General features: G+C 40.8%; 1 protein-coding gene across 1 annotated transcript in view; it reads right to left on the bottom strand.

Annotated features, from left to right (window-relative positions):
• MLPH (melanophilin) overlaps positions 1-19045 on the bottom strand; it is a 97276-nt gene that overhangs the window by 38017 nt on the left and 40214 nt on the right. The window contains exons 9-11 of the mRNA XM_083350863.1: positions 12042-12201; positions 2352-2435; positions 1280-1471 (exon numbers count right to left, since the gene is read on the bottom strand). Of these exons, the coding sequence (XP_083206989.1) occupies positions 1280-1471; positions 2352-2435; positions 12042-12201 (436 nt within the window). The remainder of the gene's footprint in view (positions 1-1279; positions 1472-2351; positions 2436-12041; positions 12202-19045) is intronic.

The raw sequence follows: 19045 nt of genomic DNA, 5'->3' as shown, positions 1-19045 counted from the left end.
TGTTTTCCTATGTTTCTTCTTCTTTCTCTTTGTTCTATTTTGCATTTTGTTCTAAGATGGCGGCGCCTGGAATGGCTGCGACTACATTGGCTCTTGAAGGCGAATAGTTTTGGGAGGGATAGTAAGGGCTATAGGCCACATGATCAGGAAGATTTTAATGTGTTTGAGCAACATGGTGGAACTAAGGTAACATACGACATACGACCGACAATCTTTGCTGGCCTGGCGAGTTTCTAGTTGTTTTGGAACTGTTGGTGAGACCGTTAAAAGTCGTTGGTGCTGTTTGAATTTGTTCTACCAGCAACAAGATCTGACTGCTGGCCCAGTGATGGACTGTATTGCAAATCAGGGCTGTTTCCAGAGGAGGCAGAGGAGTTTATGGAGTGAAGGAACTGGATGAGGCTGTCGGCAGGCCCAGAGGAAGAGAGAGAGGCTTTTGGAGGAGTTGGTGGGGGCGGCAGTGTGCTCCAGGGGCGAAAAGAAGCAAGGCCTCTTTAAGGAGAAGGTAGAATAGTCAGGATCAGAAAAAGGAAAGAAGGCGACGTTGTCAGAATGCAAGCTAACTTGAGGGCTAATCCACATGGAGCCCCATTTCCATCTGTCCTGTTTGCCATCGTTCAGTCCCTAGAGACTAAAATGGACAATGTGAAATTTGAGTGGGCCACGAACAAGGAGTTGTATGCAACGAAATTTCATTTTGATGTATGCTGATTGGTGTACAAATAAAGTTATCATTATCATTAGTTTGTTAATTTTTATGTTCTTTAAAACTTTTAATAAAATTTATTATACCAAATAAAAATAAAATGGATTTTTTTCAATTGTTATTAGTAACATTATAAGTAATCCACGCTCAGATTACCACAGTTAGCTGAATTATACAATCAAAGCAAGCTGGTTACACTTCAAGCAAAACACATAAACTCAAACACATTACAAAAAGGCTTAACATTAACCATATACACAATAGGATTGAGCCCTATTCCTCAAAGTTAAGCTTGTGAAATTTAATCTACAAAAAAGAGCCCCATGTTCAGCAAGGATATCTGCAACAAAACAACCCTTTACAATATGTCTTTTCAAATTCCAATGTTATCTTTTTAAAGTTTAAATAGAGGTCTTCATACTTTTTTGGTCCACACATCCTCACTGAACACATAGACGCCTTTTTTGATGAGTGGGATTTTACAGGAAAATAGGTCACATTACATAGTGGTTGCTTGAACAGAGCTTTGGTGAAAGGAGGATAAAGACCACCATATGAAACAGAGGACAATACCTTCTTCGCTTCAGGAGGAAGGTCATCATTAGGTGAGTCCATTTCTGGTTTGGATTCTTCAGTCTTCTTTCCTGCATTTTCTTCATCAGTAGAAACAGCTGTTTTAGTTATGCTATTTGTCAATTCTTCTAATTTTCTCTTCAGTTCCTTCTCTTCTGTGCTACGATCAATGTAGTATTCAATAGCCAGAGGCTAGTAAAATAAAAGCAAGTCATTCTCAATCATATATTCTAACTCAGGGGTCCCCAACCCTGGTCCGTGGACCGGTAACAGGCCGCGGCATCCCAGCAACCGGTCCGCACAAACAAGCAAAGCCCCATCCATGGGATGAAGGAAGCACACAAAACTACGCACTCTCCGGTTCATGGAAAAACCTTTCTCCATGGAACCGGTCTCTGGTGCCCAGAAGGTTGGGGTCCTCTGTTCTAACTGGCTTATTCTAAGTCAATATACATATGAATAAACAGATATGTATCTTTTTAACATGGGTTTAAGGAAACCTAAATCTCATCATGTGGTAGGAATTAACTAATCAATTTACCCTCCATTACTGTTTGTATTACTGTCCTAACTACACAAGATATTTAGACATCCATTCCTATGAATAGCAAAAATAACACAATGTTACTGTACAATAATGTACAGTATTTCTCTATCATCTGCTTTAAATGAAAAATCCATAATGAGGAAGAAAATCTTAATGACTTAAGCACCTGTTTACACTTGGAACCTCTTGCCTCCACCCATGGTGATATGTTCTATTTATACTAGAAAAACTTATTTTTCCAGTTTAAAAAATAAATTCCCAAATTTTTGAAAGAATTAGTTAAGCCTGGGAGAAGGACTGAGGAATGTTGGCCCTGGGACTCTTCAGAGGAAGATGGAACCAGACAATTGTCTTGAGGCTTTTGCACTAATTAAGTGGGCAAGGTGCTGAAGCACTGCTAGGAATAAAGAGCAACCTGGGCTCTAGGTCTATTAAAGAGCAGCCCAGAATGTCTGATCAAGGTGATTGAACATAGGTGAGTAAATGGCAACCTGGATGTATGTATAACTCTGTTCTAGATTTTACCTTCTCAGAGTGAACTAGGATCTTTTCCTCAAGGCGGCTGAGCATACTTTCAATAACAGAAATGCGTTTGTTCAGTTCAAGCATCTGAGAAGAAAGAAGATAGCAAAGGACAGAGCCCACCACCACACTTCTTAGCAGTTAAAGGAGAAATAAATAAATACAGAGCAATACCAGCTCTCATAACCTTGATGGACTAAAGATCACAATTTTACTAAATGGAAAGAAACATTTTGGAAAATGCTGGAACACTATAATACTAATTAACAATAACAGAATGTAGCCATTAGATAACTGTCAAGGAGAAAGGCTGCATACACTGAATGTTGTTGTTAGCTGCGAAGTCGTGTCCGACCCATTGCGACCCTATGGACAACGTTCCTCCAGGCCTTCCTGTCCTCTACCATCTTCTGGAGTACATTTAAGCTCACGCCTACTGCTTCACTGAATATACACATTTAAATGTATTTGCCAGCACTTCCACTTTTGTTTGTGGTACATGACCTCTGAATTAAGATCTCTCCTTTACAGGATAGAAATAACATGCTCACTTCTCAAGTAACATGCAGCTTTGTATAGAGGTCTTGCTCTACAAACACCAATAAACAACCTTTGATATTTAGCTGACACTACTGGAAACATACATTAAGACTATATTTGCACACTTTAATTTTAAATAATAGCAATAGCACTTAGACTTATATACCACTTCACAATGCTTTACAGCCCTCTCTAAGTGGTTTACAGAGTCAGCATATTGCCCCCAATAATCTGGGTCCTCATTTTACCAACCCTGGAAGGATGGAAGGCTGAGTCAACCTTGAGCCGGTGAGACTAGAACTGCCAAACTGCTGTCAGACAACAGTCAGCAGAATTAGCCTGCAATACTGCATTCTATCCACTGCATCACCAAGCCCTATAAGTTTATAGAGCTGAAGTTTTCAAGATCTCAGGCCAAACTAATCTTACACCGTGAACTCAGCTCTTCATACAGATTTATACCATAAAATGGAAGGTTAACAGATTTAGTTTTAAAATCAAAAGTGAATTAGGAAAGAAGTTTGTCTTTTATGACAGGGGGCTTCTTTTCCTCTTTTCTGGTTTGGAGAATTCAGACAACGATAGTTGGAGAAATGGAACAATTCTGCCATGGTAAAGGGAACATGCCCAGAATGAAAGGAATGCCATAAAGATACACAATGGGTGAGCTATGAGTACTTGCAAAGTACCAATTCCCTAGAACAGCGATGGCGAACCTTTTAGAGACGAAGTGCCCAAACCACAACCCAAAGCCCACTTATTTATCGCAAAGTGCCAGGGCTGCATAAGCATTGTGGTGCCCTCAGGGGGAGCATGGGGGCGTGGCCCACTGGGTGGGTGTGGCTGAGGTTGTCACGGCAGACTGGGTGGGCGTGGCTGGGGTGGCCATGGCCACCTCAATGTTGCTCATGGGGGGCACACCTGTGGGGGCCGGGCAGGGTTGGGGGAGATCCAGGGGGTCTCTGGTGGGTGGGATGGTGGGCAGGAGGCCCAGCATACATGGGGGGAGGCACACAATCCTAGCCGGGACTGGGGGGCCATGGCCCGATGGGGATCCAGCCTTCCCTGTTCGGGGTGGCCTTTGGCTTTCTGGGTGTGGGCGTGCTCTACCACCTCTACTCGGGCTTGCTAGCCGGCCGCTTCTTCTCCTTTGTGCTGGGTGGGGCTGCTGCTCTGGGCAGCAGCCCAATGGACCTGCGCAAGCATCGAGCAGCAGTGGTGCATGTGCCCACAGAGAAGGCTCTGAGTGCCACCTCTGGCACACATGCCATAGGTTCGCCACCACTGCCGTAGAAGTCTGCCATTCACCCAATTGATGGATTCTGTTAGGCTGGAGAAAAATCAGATGAATATTTGTTATGCATCTCTAACCAAAATCATGAAGATTAGTTCTTAGGCTCTTCTTTCACTTCAATGTGGAATGTTTTAAGTAGGTTGAGGGGCCCTGATGAACATCTGGAGTGAAAAATTGCCTGTGGTTCTTTTAGCTAGATGATGAACATGGTGAATAATACGATTACGTACACCTAAACACTAATAGCATTATGAGGACTAATAACATTATAAGGAGCAAGAACAATTGAATTATAGCCTTACCTCAACCCAATTCATTAGATCTTAGCATCTATATCTCTGCAGCTAAAAACAAGGTTGTTTTTTTCCTCATAAATCTAAATTATGAGGTACAATAAGTACATAATAGAAGCTCGATTCTGACTGAAGCACTTTTTCCAGAGTCATTTGTATCACAGCTAATGTGTGCTCAAATGAATTCATGAAAAAGATCATATACTTTGTAGAACTTTTCATATTTCAGGGCAATGATGTTCATGTCAAAAACATGTTCTCATTTGGTTGGCTATTTTAACCAAATAATGCTTAAAATATATATGATAACTAATCTCAGGAGATCTTTGGACCATAGAATAAAAAAAATGAATTATGTTTTTTTTGATAATTTTTATTAAAACAAGACTTGCTATCTTTGTTGAATCATCTTTTCCTCAAAGTTGCTTCATATTATTATGCAGATAAATATTTTTTTTCTTTTCCCTTTCTAATTTGATTAAATTAAAACATGTGGGTGATTAAAACTCTTTATGGGCTACTGTATTGTAACTGGGGGAGGAAAGATTTTTTTCAAGAGGCTCCACTTTTCTAGTCCAAAATCATGCTCCTATTCAAGATGTTCTCCCCATAGTAGGCCACATGGAGAAAATTAATGACTTCCACAAAATGAGCATTTCTATAAAAATCCATGGACGTGGGGAAAAAGAAAATATGAAATATGGTGTGTTTTTATGAGTAGAAAAGAGCAAAGATGGAATTTGGTATATTCTCAAAGAGCTGTTAGTTCCAGAATAGAATTTCCCACTAGCACTAGATTAAGAGTTAGAAATGGAGTTCTCCATCCCATTTCACTGATCTCCTATTATTGATTTGTTTGACTGGTAGGGTGCCAAGTCAGAAAGAGCCAAGGCAACTTACATTAAAAACTCAATAAAACATTCATAAATGAAAAAGGTGTAGAAATGAAATGACACTATGGAAAAGTACATAAAAACTATTTCAGCCATACATCCCAAATGCAAAATTACAAAATACCTCAGCTCATATCCTTTTTGAAAAGTCAAATTTTCAATAAATTTCTAAAGCAAAGTAGTATAGTGTTGAATGCATATCTGAGAGAATGGTATTGCAGAAGGCCTCCAGGATCCCACAAGATGGCACGGATTACCCTGTCAGGACCACTTTACAATGCCTTGGTAAGGCCACACCTGGAATACTGCATCCAGTTTTGGTCACCACGATGTAAAAAAGATGTCAAAACTCTAGAAAGAGTACAGAGTACAGAGTACAGAGAACAGAGAAGAGCAACAAAGATGATTGGGGGACTGGAGGCTAAAACATATAGGGAACGGTTGCTGGAATTGGGTATGTGTAGTTTAATGAAGAGAAGGGTGAGGGGTGACATGATAGCAGTGTTCCAATATCTCAGGGGCTGCCACAAAGAAGAGGGAGTCAAGCTATTCTCCAAAGCACCTGAAAGCAGGACAAGAAGCAATGGATGGAAACTAGTCAAGGAGAGAAGCAACCTAGAACTAAGGAGAAACTTCCTGACAGTTAGAACAACTAACAAGTGGAACAACCTGCCTCCAGAAGTGGTGAATGCTCCAACACTGGAAGTTTTTAAGAAGAGACTGGACAGCCATTTGTCTGAAATGGTATAGGGTTTCCTGCCTTAGCAGGGGGTTGGACTAGATGACCTCCAAGGTCCCTTCCAAATAATAATAATAATAATAATAATAATAATAATAATAATAATAATAATAATAATAATAATAATAATAAATAGGCTAGGCAGAGGCAGTGGAAGAAAAAGGTGATCTCATATATAACCAAGCTCTGAACCATCTAGAGCAGGCATGTCAAACTGCTGGCCTGTGGCCCAGATGAATCACGCCGAAGCCGCGCTTACCCCACTGCCGGCAATGGGGGGAAAAGTTGTGATATGTCATGCGACGTCGTGAGTTTGACATGCCTGATCTAGAGCTTCATATATGACTACCAGCACATTGAGCTGATCCTGGAAACCCACTAGTAATTGGTGTAGCCTAGAATAATGATGTGTACCTCTAACTGCTTATGCAGTCACATTCTGGACCAGCTGTAACTTCTGAAATCTTAACATATGCAAGCTGCAATTCATATGTGGGCAAATTAATAAACATTATATAATATTACACTGGCAGTGCATAGAACTTGTAAATTTAATTTTACAATGGAAAATATGAGTTGAGTTGGTTCCATGGCATTGAGCTAGTATCCACTTAAATGTATACTGACTCTAAAAGTTAGTTTACAAACATATTCTGCATCTCATTTCTAGTTTGGGTTGCATTCAGAATGAAAGCAGATTATTTCCTGTAGTTTCAATAAAATACTAGATTTATATTGTACCTTGTAGTTTTATTGATCAATTAAATCTATGTTCTGTTTCCTTGCAGATTAATTACAATATAATTATGCATTGTCATTAAAATTTAACAAATGACTGAATACCAAAAAGATTAATATTAAGTCTGATGAAATATTTTATAGCTTGTACCCATTTCAATCTATGAACTGTATTCTTTGTCTCTGAATATATAAAAAGTTTGTCATCTGAGTGATGAAGAGAAGCACCAGAAATTATTTAATTCTTTATGTGGCTGAGAAACATACTTTCTGTTAGCATTGTCCATAATGCAATGGCTTGGACTCAATCAATCAATGAATTTTTATATAGGTAGTCTTTCAGTTATGACCATTTGTTCAGTGACAGTTCAAAGTTACAACACCAAATATATCTTGGTTATGACTGGTCCTCCGAGTTCTGTCCATACCAGCAACTTCATGGTCATGTAATCATGGTCTGGGCTCTTAGCCACCAGTTCATACTTATGATCAGTCGCAGCATCAGAACGGTTGCACACAACTGCCATTTGCAGCCTTCCCTGTTGGCTTCTGCAGAAAGTCAACAAGGAAGCCGGCACAGAAGGTCACAAGTCTGCTGTAAATCAAGAACAACCTGTATTTCCATATTTTTCCATATATGAAAAAATATTATGAACATAATATTGAATAAGCATGCTGAGAAACCAATCATGGCCTTGGTAATACATATCTTTGTTGGCAATATAATATCTGTACTTATTATAGTTTATTTATTTATTTATTTATTTTATTACATTTATATACCGCCCTTTCCTGAAGGACTCAGGGCGGTTTACAGGGTGATTAAAAAACCAAGATACAAAAGTTAAAAACAAATTAAAAAAATTATATTTGTCCCTGCATAAATAAAACCCCAGTTAAAATTAAGATTAATTCTCAGCCTGGGCCAGAGAGCTCGAAGAGCCAGGTCTTCAGGTCCCGGCGGAATGAACGGAGGTCGGGGGCAGTCCTCAGCTCCACTGGCAGCTGGTTCCAAAGGGCAGGCGCACCCACTGAGAAGGCCCTATCCCTGGGTGTCATCCGCCGGCAATCTCTTACCGGTGGCACCCTGAGAAGACCCTTCCTGTAGGAGCGCACTGGACGAAGGGAACTTGATGCCGGCAGCAGGTGTTCCCTCAGATATAAGTTAGCTTCCCTTTGAATTTTTGAGCCCAGTTAGATGACATTTGTTACTATTTCCACTACTTATACAATTATTGTACAGGTATTCTTCGACTAATGACTGTAACTAAGCCCAGAATTATGTTCTGAAGGTCATTGTGGTTACATGTTGAGGTATCACATGTAATGTTTTGACAATTTTTGCAGTGTTTGTTAAAGAAATCAATTCCCCCAATGGGTATTTTTACTCAGAAACTGGAAGTAAATGCCAGAAACTAATAAAAAAGACAATGAGACGCTGCAAATGGCCATAAAGGTGAGCCAGTTGCCAAGGGCCCAAAACGTGATCATATGACCATGGCATGTCTGTGTGCAGCCTTTGTAACTTGGAACAGTTGCTAAGCAACCTGTCATAAGTCAAGGACTACTTATATTTGCACTGAACTGTTGACAAAGTTGTTTGTATTATGTAATACTGAGCATCAGGTTGGTTTTGTACTTTGTCTTTCATCTTTCCCCTTCATGGATTACTGCCTTGTCGTGGCGAAGGGGCTTGCGTAATTCAATGAAGCTATGAGCTATGCCGTGCAGGGCCACCCAAGACGGAAAGGTCATAGCAGAGAGTTCTGACAAAACGTGATCCACTGGAGAAGGAAATGGCAACCCACTCCAGTATCTTTGCCATGAAAACCCTATGGACAGTACCAAAAGGCAAAATGATATGACGCTGGAAGATGAGCCCTTCAGGTCGGAAGGCGTCCAATATGCTCCTGGGGAAGAGCAGAGGGCTAGTACTAGTAGCGCCAGAAAGAATGAAGCGACTAGGCCAAAGCCGAAAGGACGCTCAGCTGTGTATATGTCTGGTGGTGAAAGGAAAGTCCGATGCTGTAAAGATTTTTTCTCCATAGGAACCTGGAATGTAAGATCCATGAATCAAGGAAAGCTGGACGTGGTCAAACAAGAGATGACAAGACTAGACATCGACATCTTAGGTATCAGCGAACTAAAATGGACAGGAATGGGTGAATTTAATTCAGATGACCATCAGGTATACTACTGCGGGCAAGAATCCCTCAGAAGAAATGGAGTAGCCTTCATAGTCAATAAAAGAGTAGGAAAAGCAATACTGGGATACAACCCTCAAAATGACAGAATGATCTCAGTTCGAATCCAAGGCAAACCATTCAATATCACAGTAGTCCAAGTCTATGCCCTAACCACCAGTGCTGAAGAGGATGAAATTGACTGGTTCTATGAAGCCCTACAGCACCTTATAGAACTAACACCCCAAAATGATGTCCTTATCATCATGGGGGATTGGAATGCTAAAGTAGGAAGCCAAAAGATAACTGGAATAACAGGCAAGTTTGGCCTTGGAGTACAAAATGAAGCAGGGCACAGGCTGATAGAATTTTGTCAAGAGAATAAGATGGTCATAGCGAACACTCTTTTCCAACAACCCAAGAGACGGCTTTACACATGGACATCACCAGACGGTCAACACAGAAATCAGATTGACTATATGCTCTGCAGCCAAAGATGGAGAAGCTCTATACAGTCAGTAAAAACAAGACCAGGAGCTGACTGTGGCTCAGACCATGAGCTTCTCCTTGCAAAGTTTAGGCTTAAATTAAAGAAAGTAGGGAAAAGCGCTAGGCCAGTCAGGTATGAATTAAATCATATCCCTGTTGAATATACTGTAGAGGTGACAAATAGATTTAAAGAATTAGATCTGATAGACAGAGTGCCTGAAGAACTATGGACAGAGGTTTGCAACATTGTACAACAGGTAGCAACCAAAACCATCCCAAAGAAAAAGAAATGCAAGAAAGCAAAATGGCTGTCTGAGGAAGCTTTGCAAATAGCTGAGGAAAGGAGGGAAGCGAAAGGCAAGGGAGAAAAAGAAAGATATGCCCAATTAAATGCAGAATTCCAAAGAATAGCTAGAAGAGATAAGAATGCCTTCTTAAATGAACAATGCAAAGTAATAGAAGAAAACAATAGAATAGGGAGGACCAGAGATCTTTTCAAGAAAATTGGAGAGATGAAGGGAACGTTTCATGCAAAAATGGGCATGATAAAGGACCAAAATGGCAGGAACCTAACAGAGGCAGAAGAGATTAAGAAGAGGTGGCAAAATTACACAGAAGAACTATACAAGAATGAGCTTAACGTCCCTGATAATCACAATGAGGTGGTCACTGACCTCGAGCCAGACATCCTAGAATGTGAAGTGAAGTGGGCCTTAGAAAAGTTGAGCAACAACAAAGCTAGTGGAGGTAACAGTATTCCAGCTGAACTATTCAAAATCTTAAAAGACGATGCAGTAAAAGTGCTACACTCAATTTGCCAGCAAATTTGGAAAACTCAACAGTGGCCACAGGATTGGAAAAGATCAGTTTACATTCCAATTCCAAAGAAAGGCAGTGCCAAAGAATGTTCAAACTATCGCACCATTGCACTCATTTCTCATGCTAGTAAAGTTATGCTTAAAATCCTACAAGCTTGGCTCCAGCAGTATGTGGATCGAGAACTACCAGAAGTACAGGCAGGATTTCGAAGAGGCAGAGGAACTAGAGATCAAATTGCTAACATACGCTGGATCATGGAGAAAGCTAGAGAGTTCCAGAAAAACATTTACTTCTGCTTCATTGACTATGCTAAAGCCTTTGATTGTGTGGATCATAACAAACTGTGGCAAGTTCTTAAAGAGATGGGCATACCAGACCATCTTATTTGTCTCTTGAGAAACCTATATGTGAGCCAAGAAGCAACAGTGAGAACTGGACACGGAACCACTGATTGGTTCAAAATTGGGAAAGGAGTCCGGCAAGGCTGTATACTGTCGCCTTGCCTATTTAACTTATATGCAGAGCACATCATGAGAAAGGCAGGGCTAGATGAATCAAAATTTGGAATTAAGATTGCCGGAAGAAACATCAACAACCTAAGATATGCAGATGATACCACTCTAATGGCAGAAAGTGAAGAGGAACTAAAGAGCCTCTTGTTACGGGTGAAGAAGGAGAGTGCAAAACTTGGGTTGAAACTAAACATTAAGAAAACCAAGATCATGGCATCTGGCCCTCTCAATTCCTGGCAAATAGATGGGGAAGAAATGGAGGTAGTGACAGATTTTATTTTCCTGGGCTCCAAGATCACTGCAGATGGGGACTGTAGCCAAGAAATTAAAAGACGCTTGCTCCTTTGGAGGAAAGCCATGGCAAATCTAGACAGCACACTAAAAAGCAGAGACATCACCCTGTCAACAAAAGTGCGTATAGTCAAGGCTATGGTCTTCCCAGTTGCAATGTATGGCAGTGAAAGCTGGACCATAAGAAAGGCTGAGCGCCAAAGAATTGAAGCCTTTGAACTATGGTGCTGGAGAAGACTCCTGCGAGTCCCTTGGACTGCAAGGCGATCAAACCGGTCAGTCCTAGAGGAGATCAACCCTGACTGCTCTTTAGAAGGCCACATCCTGAAGCTAAAACTCAAATACTTTGGCCACCTAATGAGAAGGAAGGACTCACTGGAGAAGAGCCTAATGCTGGGAAAGATTGAGGGCAATAGAAGAAGGGGACGACAGAGAATGAGGTGGCTGGATGGAGTCACTGAAGCAGTAGGCGTGAGCTTAAATGGACTCCAGAAGATGGTAGAGGACAGGAAGGCCTGGAGGAACATTGTCCATAGGGTCGCGATGGGTCGGACACGACTTCGCAACTAACAACAACAACTTTCATCTTTAACTAGGGTTCCTTAAATCTTTCCCATTTCCAGTCACTAAAACATTATCATCAGCTTTGCTTTGTGGCAAATAAGAGAATAAAACTGGACACAACTCACCTTAACAACCACCTTGTTTATCAATGGAAATACTGGATCCCAATTGTGGTTTTAACTTGAGGACTATCTGCTATCTGTAATTGTTTTGTTCTACTATTCCCTATTTTCTTCACCTTGGTGTCCTTTTGAGTCTTACTATAGTTCCTATAACAAACTCTCCAAAATAGAAAAATCTGGGATGTAAACGTAAAAGTTACCCAATATCTAATTTACCTGATTTCCAGAGAGATTTACATTTTCCTGTGAGGATGCTCGGCTCCTGTGTTTTGTGTGCACTGGCTGATAGATGAAAGTTTCTTGAGCCCCTTTTTCATCTTCATCAGAAGTATCCACCTTAGCTGAGCACTGGAGCTGGGGCTGCACATTCCATGGACTGTCTTTGGGAACAGAAGAGGATTGGACAATTCATTACCGTAGTTTCCGGCATATAAGACGACTTTTTAACCCATAAAAATCTTCTCAAAAGTCAGGGGTCGTCTTATACGCCGGGTGCTGGAACTTTAGGAACAGGGCTGTCTGGAAAACCTGGAGCGGATCTCCCATTTAGTCTCTGCAGGGAAAGCGGGACCAATTGGAGAAGAAGCTGCAGTCTGTGATTTTTTAGAGGCTGGGGTCTGGCCATCTTTCCTTCTAAAGTTGAAGAGCAGCTGTAGTCTATCCCAACTTGAAAGGCAGGTGGAGAATGCCGCAGCCAGAGCAGCTGCTTAGCTCTAAAGTCACATTTGACTCAGGAACTGGGTGGGCTGGCTGGAAAACCTGGAGCGGATCTCCCATTTGGTCTTTTTTTAAAAAAATCCCATTTATATCTCGCCCTTCTCCGAAGACTCAGGGCGGCTTACAATTTAAAGCACAAATCAATGTGCTTAGCAATAGCCTTCATTCTATGTATATGCCTGCTTATTAGAGCTTTCACCCCCCCACACAAGCAACATTATTACAAAGTCAGCTTATTGCTCCCAACAATCTGAGTCCTCATTTTACCTACCTCAGAAGGATGGAAGACTGAGTCAACCTTGAGCCTGGTGGGATGCGAACCTGCACTAATTGCAGGCAGCTGGTGTTACTTAAGGCTCTGCGCAGGGAAAGCTTTAGAGTGAATTAGGAAAAGTGAAAAAGTGAATTAGGAAAATAGGAAACGGTTGCTGGAATTGGGTATGTGTATTTTAACGAAGAGAAGGGTGAGGGGTGACATGATAGCAGTGATCCAATATCTCAGGGGCTGCCACATAAAGAGGGAGCCAAGCTATTCTCCAAAGCACCTGAAAGCAGGACAAGAAGCAATGGATGGAAACTAGTCAAGGAGAGAAGCAACCTAGAACTAAGGAGAAACTTCCTGACAGTTAGAACAACTAACCAGTGGAACAACCTGCCTCCAGAAGTGGTGAATGCTCCAACACTGGAGGTTTTTAAGAAGAGACTGGACAGCCATTTGTCTGAAATGGTATAGGGTTTCCTGCCTTAGCAGGGGGTTGGACTAGACAACCTCCAAGGTCCCTTCCAAATTATTATTATTATTATTATTATTATTATTATTATTATTATTATTATTATTATTATTATTATTATTAAGTTTAATCCACTTGCACTGTTTTATGTTTACATGTTTAATGACAAACAGCCTTATGTTTATAAGTGACAGTTTTCCTACTAAGTACCTGCATGTCATAAGCATTTGAATTAAAATTACCATTTTTTGTTGTTGTTAGTTGCGAAGTCGTGTCCGACCCATCGCGACCCTATGGACAATGTTCCTCCAGGCCTTCCTGTCCTCTACCATCTTCTGGAGTCCATTTAAGCTCACGCCTACTGCTTCAGTGACTCCATCCAGCCACCTCATTCTCTGTCGTCCCCTTCTTCTATTGCCCTCAATCTTTCCCAGCATTAGGCTCTTCTCCAGTGAGTCCTTCCTTCTCATTAGGTGGCCAAAGTATTTGAGTTTTAGTTTCAGGATCTGGCCTTCTAAAGAGCAGTCAGGACTGATCTCCTCTAGGACTGACCGGTTTGATTGCCTTGCAGTCCAAGGGACTCGCAGGAGTCTTCTCCAGCACCATAGTTCAAAGGCCTCAATTCTTTGGCGCTGAGCCTTTCTTATGGTCCAGCTTTCACTGCCATACATTGCAACTGGGAAGACCATAGCCTTGACTATACGCACTTTTGTTGACAGGGTGATGTCTCTGCTTTTTAGTGTGCTGTCTAGATTTGCCATGGCTTTCCTCCCAAGGAGCAAGCGTCTTTTAATTTCTTGGCTACAGTCCCCATCTGCAGTGATCTTGGAGCCCAGGAAAATAAAATCTGTCGCTACCTCCATTTCTTCCCCATCTATTTGCCAGGAATTGAGAGGACCGGATGCCATGATCTTGGTTTTCTTAATGTTTAGTTTCAACCCAAGTTTTGCACTCTCCTTCTTCACTCGCAACAAGAGGCTCTTTTGTTCCTCTTCACTTTCTGCCATTAGAGTGGTATCATCTGCATATCTTAGGTTGTTGATGTTTCTTCCGACAATCTTAATTCCAACTTTTGATTCCTCTAACCCTGCCTTTCTCATGATGTGCTCTGCATATAAGTTAAATAGGCAAGGCGACAGTATACAGCCTTTCCGGACTCCTTTCCCAATTTTGAACCAATCAGTGGTTCCTTGTCCAGTTCTCACTGTTGCTTCTTGGCCCGCATATAGGTTTCTCAAGAGACAAATAAGATGGTATGGTATGCCCATCTCTTTAAGGACTTGCCACAGTTTGTTATGATCCACACAATCAAAGGCTTTAGCATAGTCAATGAAGCAGAAGTAGATGTTTTTCTGGAACTCTCTAGCTTTCTCCATGATCCAGCGTATGTTAGCAATTTGATCTCTAGTTCCTCTGCCTCTTCGAAATCCTGCCTGTACTTCTGGGAGTTCTCGATCCACATACTGCTGGAGTCTAGCTTGTAGAATTTTAAGCATAACTTTACTAGCATGAGAAATGAGTGCAATGGTGCGATAGTTTGAAAATTCTTTGGCACTGCCTTTCTTTGGAATTGGAATGTAAACTGATCTTTTCCAATCCTGTGGCCACTGTTGAGTTTTCCAAATTTGCTGGCAAATTGAGTGTAGCATTTTTACTGCATCATCTTTTAAGATTTTGAATAGCTCAGCTGGAATACTGTCACCTCCACTAGCTTTGTTGTTGCTCAGCTTTTCTAAGGCCCACTTCACTTCACATTCTAGGATGTCTGGCTTTCATCTCTCCAATTTTCTTGAAAAGATCTCTGGTCCTCCCTATTCTATTGTTTTCTTCTATTTCTTTGCATTGTTCATTTAAGAAGGCATTCTTATCTCTTCTAGCTATTCTTTGGAAGTCTGCATTTAATTGGACATATCTTTCTTTTTCTCCCTTGCCTTTCACTTCCCTCCTTTCCTCAGCTATTTGCAAAGCTTCCTCAGACAGCCATTTTGCTTTCTTGCATTTCTTTTTCTTTGGGATGGTTTTGGTTGCTACCTGTTGTACAATGTTGCAAACCTCTGTCCATAGTTCTTCAGGCACTCTGTCTATCAGATCTAATTCTTTAAATCTATTTGTCACCTCTACAGTATATTCAACAGGGATATGATTTAATTCATACCTGACTGGCCTAGCGCTTTTCCCTACTTTCTTTAATTTAAGCCTAAACTTTGCAAGGAGAAGCTCATGGTCTGAGCCACAGTCAGCTCCTGGTCTTGTTTTTACTGACTGTATAGAGCTTCTCCATCTTTGGCTGCAGAGCATATAGTCAATCTGATTTCTGTGTTGACCGTCTGGTGATGTCCATGTGTAAAGCCGTCTCTTGGGTTGTTGGAAAAGAGTGTTCGCTATGACCATCTTATTCTCTTGACAAAATTCTATCAGCCTGTGCCCTGCTTCATTTTGTACTCCAAGGCCAAACTTGCCTGTTATTCCAGTTATCTTTTGGCTTCCTACTTTAGCATTCCAATCCCCCATGATGATAAGGACATCATTTTGGGGTGTTAGTTCTATAAGGTGCTGTAGGGCTTCATAGAACCGGTCAATTTCATCCTCTTCAGCACCGGTGGTTGGGGCATAGACTTGGACTACTGTGATATTGAATGGTTTGCCTTGGATTCGAACTGAGATCATTCTGTCATTTTGAGGATTGTATCCCAGTATTGCTTTTCCTACTTTTTTATTGACTATGAAGGCTACTCCATTTCTTCTGAGGGATTCTTGCCCGCAGTAGTATACCTGATGGTCATCTGAATTAAATTCACCCATTCCTGTCCATTTTAGTTTGCTGATACCTAAGATGTTGATGTTTAGTCTTGTCATCTCTTGTTTGACCACGTCCAGCTTTCCTTGATTCATGGATCTTACATTCCAGGTTCCTATGGAGAAAAAATCTTTACAGCATCGGACTTTCCTTTCACCACCAGACATATCCACAGCTGAGTGTCCTTTCAGCTTTGGTCCAGTTGCTTCATTCTTTCTGGTGCTACTAGTACTAGCCCTCTGCTCTTCCCCAGTAGCATATTGGACGCCTTCCGACCTGAGGGGCTCATCTTCCAGCGTCATATCGTTTTGCCTTTTGGTACTGTCCATAGGTTTTCATGGCAAAGATACTGGAGTGGTTTGCCATTTCCTTCTCCAGTGGATCACGTTTTGTCAGAACTCTCGGCTATGACCTGTCCGTCTTGGGTGGCCCTGCACGGCATAGCTCATAGCTTCATTGAATTACGCAAGCCCCTTCGCCACAACAAGGCAGTAATCCATGAAGGGGAAAATTACCATATTAAAATCAAATCTGATGTTTTTAAATTTTTATTTGGTGTGCATTGGAAGAGGGGTAGTCTTATACGGCGAGTATAGCCCAAACCCTATAATTTAACAGGAAATGTAGGGGTTCGTCTTATACGCCCAGTTATCTTATACACTGGAAAATACGGTGATTACCTGATTCACCAGTAACATTTTCTGTTTTCAGAAGAATTTGAGGCAAAAAAGGGGAATGAAGACCACTGACAGAAACCAGGGAAAGCATTTTATGGTATTCTAGGGCTTGCATGAAATTTAAAATATTCTTGAACTGGTATTGTAAATCCTTCAAGATTTAGGTTCTTTTTTCAACAGGAACAACTCAAACCATGGTGCAAATTAAGAAAAAATTATATGCCTATGAAATAGAAAGCCAGTTGAATGAATTCAGGCCAGTCCCTCTCCCTCAAACCTGGGAAGGAGGCAAAGGCAAACCACGTCCAAAAATCTTGCCAAGTAAACAGCAGGTACTTGGCCTGGGCAATTGCCACGAGTCAACAGCGGCTTTAAGGCACCAAAAGAAAAAAAAAACTCTCTGCAAACATTAAGCAAGTTAGAAGAAATGTTTTTACCCTTTACAGATACTAAGATTGAGAGAAATATGTTTTGAGCTATCAATTTTAATTGGAGTACAATTAATAAAGGCAATGTAAAATTTGCAAGACTATTTCCTGTAAGGGAGTGATTAAACCTGTACGACTGGAGATCTGAATTTACTGGATGGCCTATGCCTGACGACCTGGCCCATATTTTTTCCTCCCCACCTTTGCAGAATTTTTCCCCTTGCAAAGATTGCTTAAATAAGCTATCTCTTAAACTGCTTTTGTTCCCAGCCTTAAAAGGTGCTAAGAGTGGGTTAACAAGCTCAACTCTGTGACCTTCATTAATTAACACCTTCTCTCAGCTGGCCCTGTTATCTGAAACTGGCAAGACCTTAATCAGTTTCACTCTAAAGACTTTCTTTTGCTTCCTAGTTGCTCAAGGGTTAAAGCTTGCCTATAAGCTAAGCCAACAATTGACACTAAGGTTTTCTTTTCAATGTACAGTATGTTCTCTATTGTGGGTTTGCTTACTTTCTTGTAATCTCTCCAGTGTGTACACAAATTCCACAATTAGTTATCCCAGAACTAAAATCAGGATTCCAAAGAGCAGTCTGTGTGTGTGTGTGTGTGAAGGCTGTAAGATTTATTACTTTTTCCCAGCTTGTGAATCATGCCCTTTGGGTTTACCTGGCTGTTTGGGGTTGTATTCATCTGATGCTCTAATGGTCTTTAATGCTGATCAGGGACAATTCCTTAATAAATCTTTTTCAATATGTATTGACCTCCTGGCATCTACTTGTTCTCATTGTTTGTATCCATCCTGCAAATTCTAAATTAAGTGTTGATGCACAGATGGATGGCAGCATTGGGTAATAGAAATGAATTCGAGAGACAGAGAAAGATCTACTTCCTTGATCTGTAGCTAGTTTCATATTATAATTTTTAAAAGAGCACATGGTAATTAGATTATTTTTAAGTGTTGGCTGAATAAAGGAAGAGTTTGTATTTAAAACAGCCCCAGCCCCAAATCTGGCATAACAATAGGTTCCAAAGCAACAAGTACATTACTGATGAAGATTTTCTTTCTTGAAGCCCCAATGGGGGAGTATCATGTATCATGTGCACTGTTTCCTCCCTCATCTTTTTACCATAATTTTAATCATAATTAAATTTGTATTACTACTATGCATGCATGTATGTATCATTTTATTGTTTATTGTAAGCCACCCAGAGACATCTTGCAGTGACATGGGCCACAAGAAAATTTAATAAATAAAAAAAGAGTCTTATCATGGATATTACAAAAGATATGAAAAAGTGGGGAAGGGGAGTTGCACCCTGGAATAGTAAAAATGAAACACTGCATTTTTCCTACCAATTCTTATGGTTTGTATGATGAAAGAGTATGCTTCAGAAATATTTTTGAGGAAAAAAATACTTTTAGATAAATGTTCCTGGGTAGAATCTGGGGTTGTTATTTAATTATAAGGTGGTCAGGATGTGTTATTTGTGTGTGTGAATATCTTGTCTTTTACTGTACAATCATCTCTTATTTGCCTGAAAGCTCCCTAGATTCCCATGCTTAAATGAAATTCAAATGGAAGAAATTGTAAAAGTTTCAACAGCAGCGATATTTTACCACTATTAGAATCTTGTGTTCAATAACTTCTTTCCCAGAAGAAATTAGGAATAATCCCCCACCTAATTTCTATGCCCATAAACTTGATGCAGAATTCTGAATGCTTATTTCTGCTTAGTTCTATTTGTGTGGGGCTCTGTGGTGATTTATTTGCATGTTTGAAAGCATGCACCTTGAAATATTATGCAAATAAGGGCATGATGGAGGCAGAGGAGGAGAGGTCCCAGGGCTTATGGAGAGAAGGAGCTGGAT

This window comes from Vipera ursinii, assembly GCF_947247035.1.
Source record: "Vipera ursinii genome assembly, chromosome: 1".
Lineage (NCBI taxonomy): Eukaryota > Metazoa > Chordata > Lepidosauria > Squamata > Viperidae > Vipera > Vipera ursinii.
Note: the sequence above shows the minus strand (reverse complement) of the source record. Positions and strands in the feature narration are given on the sequence as shown.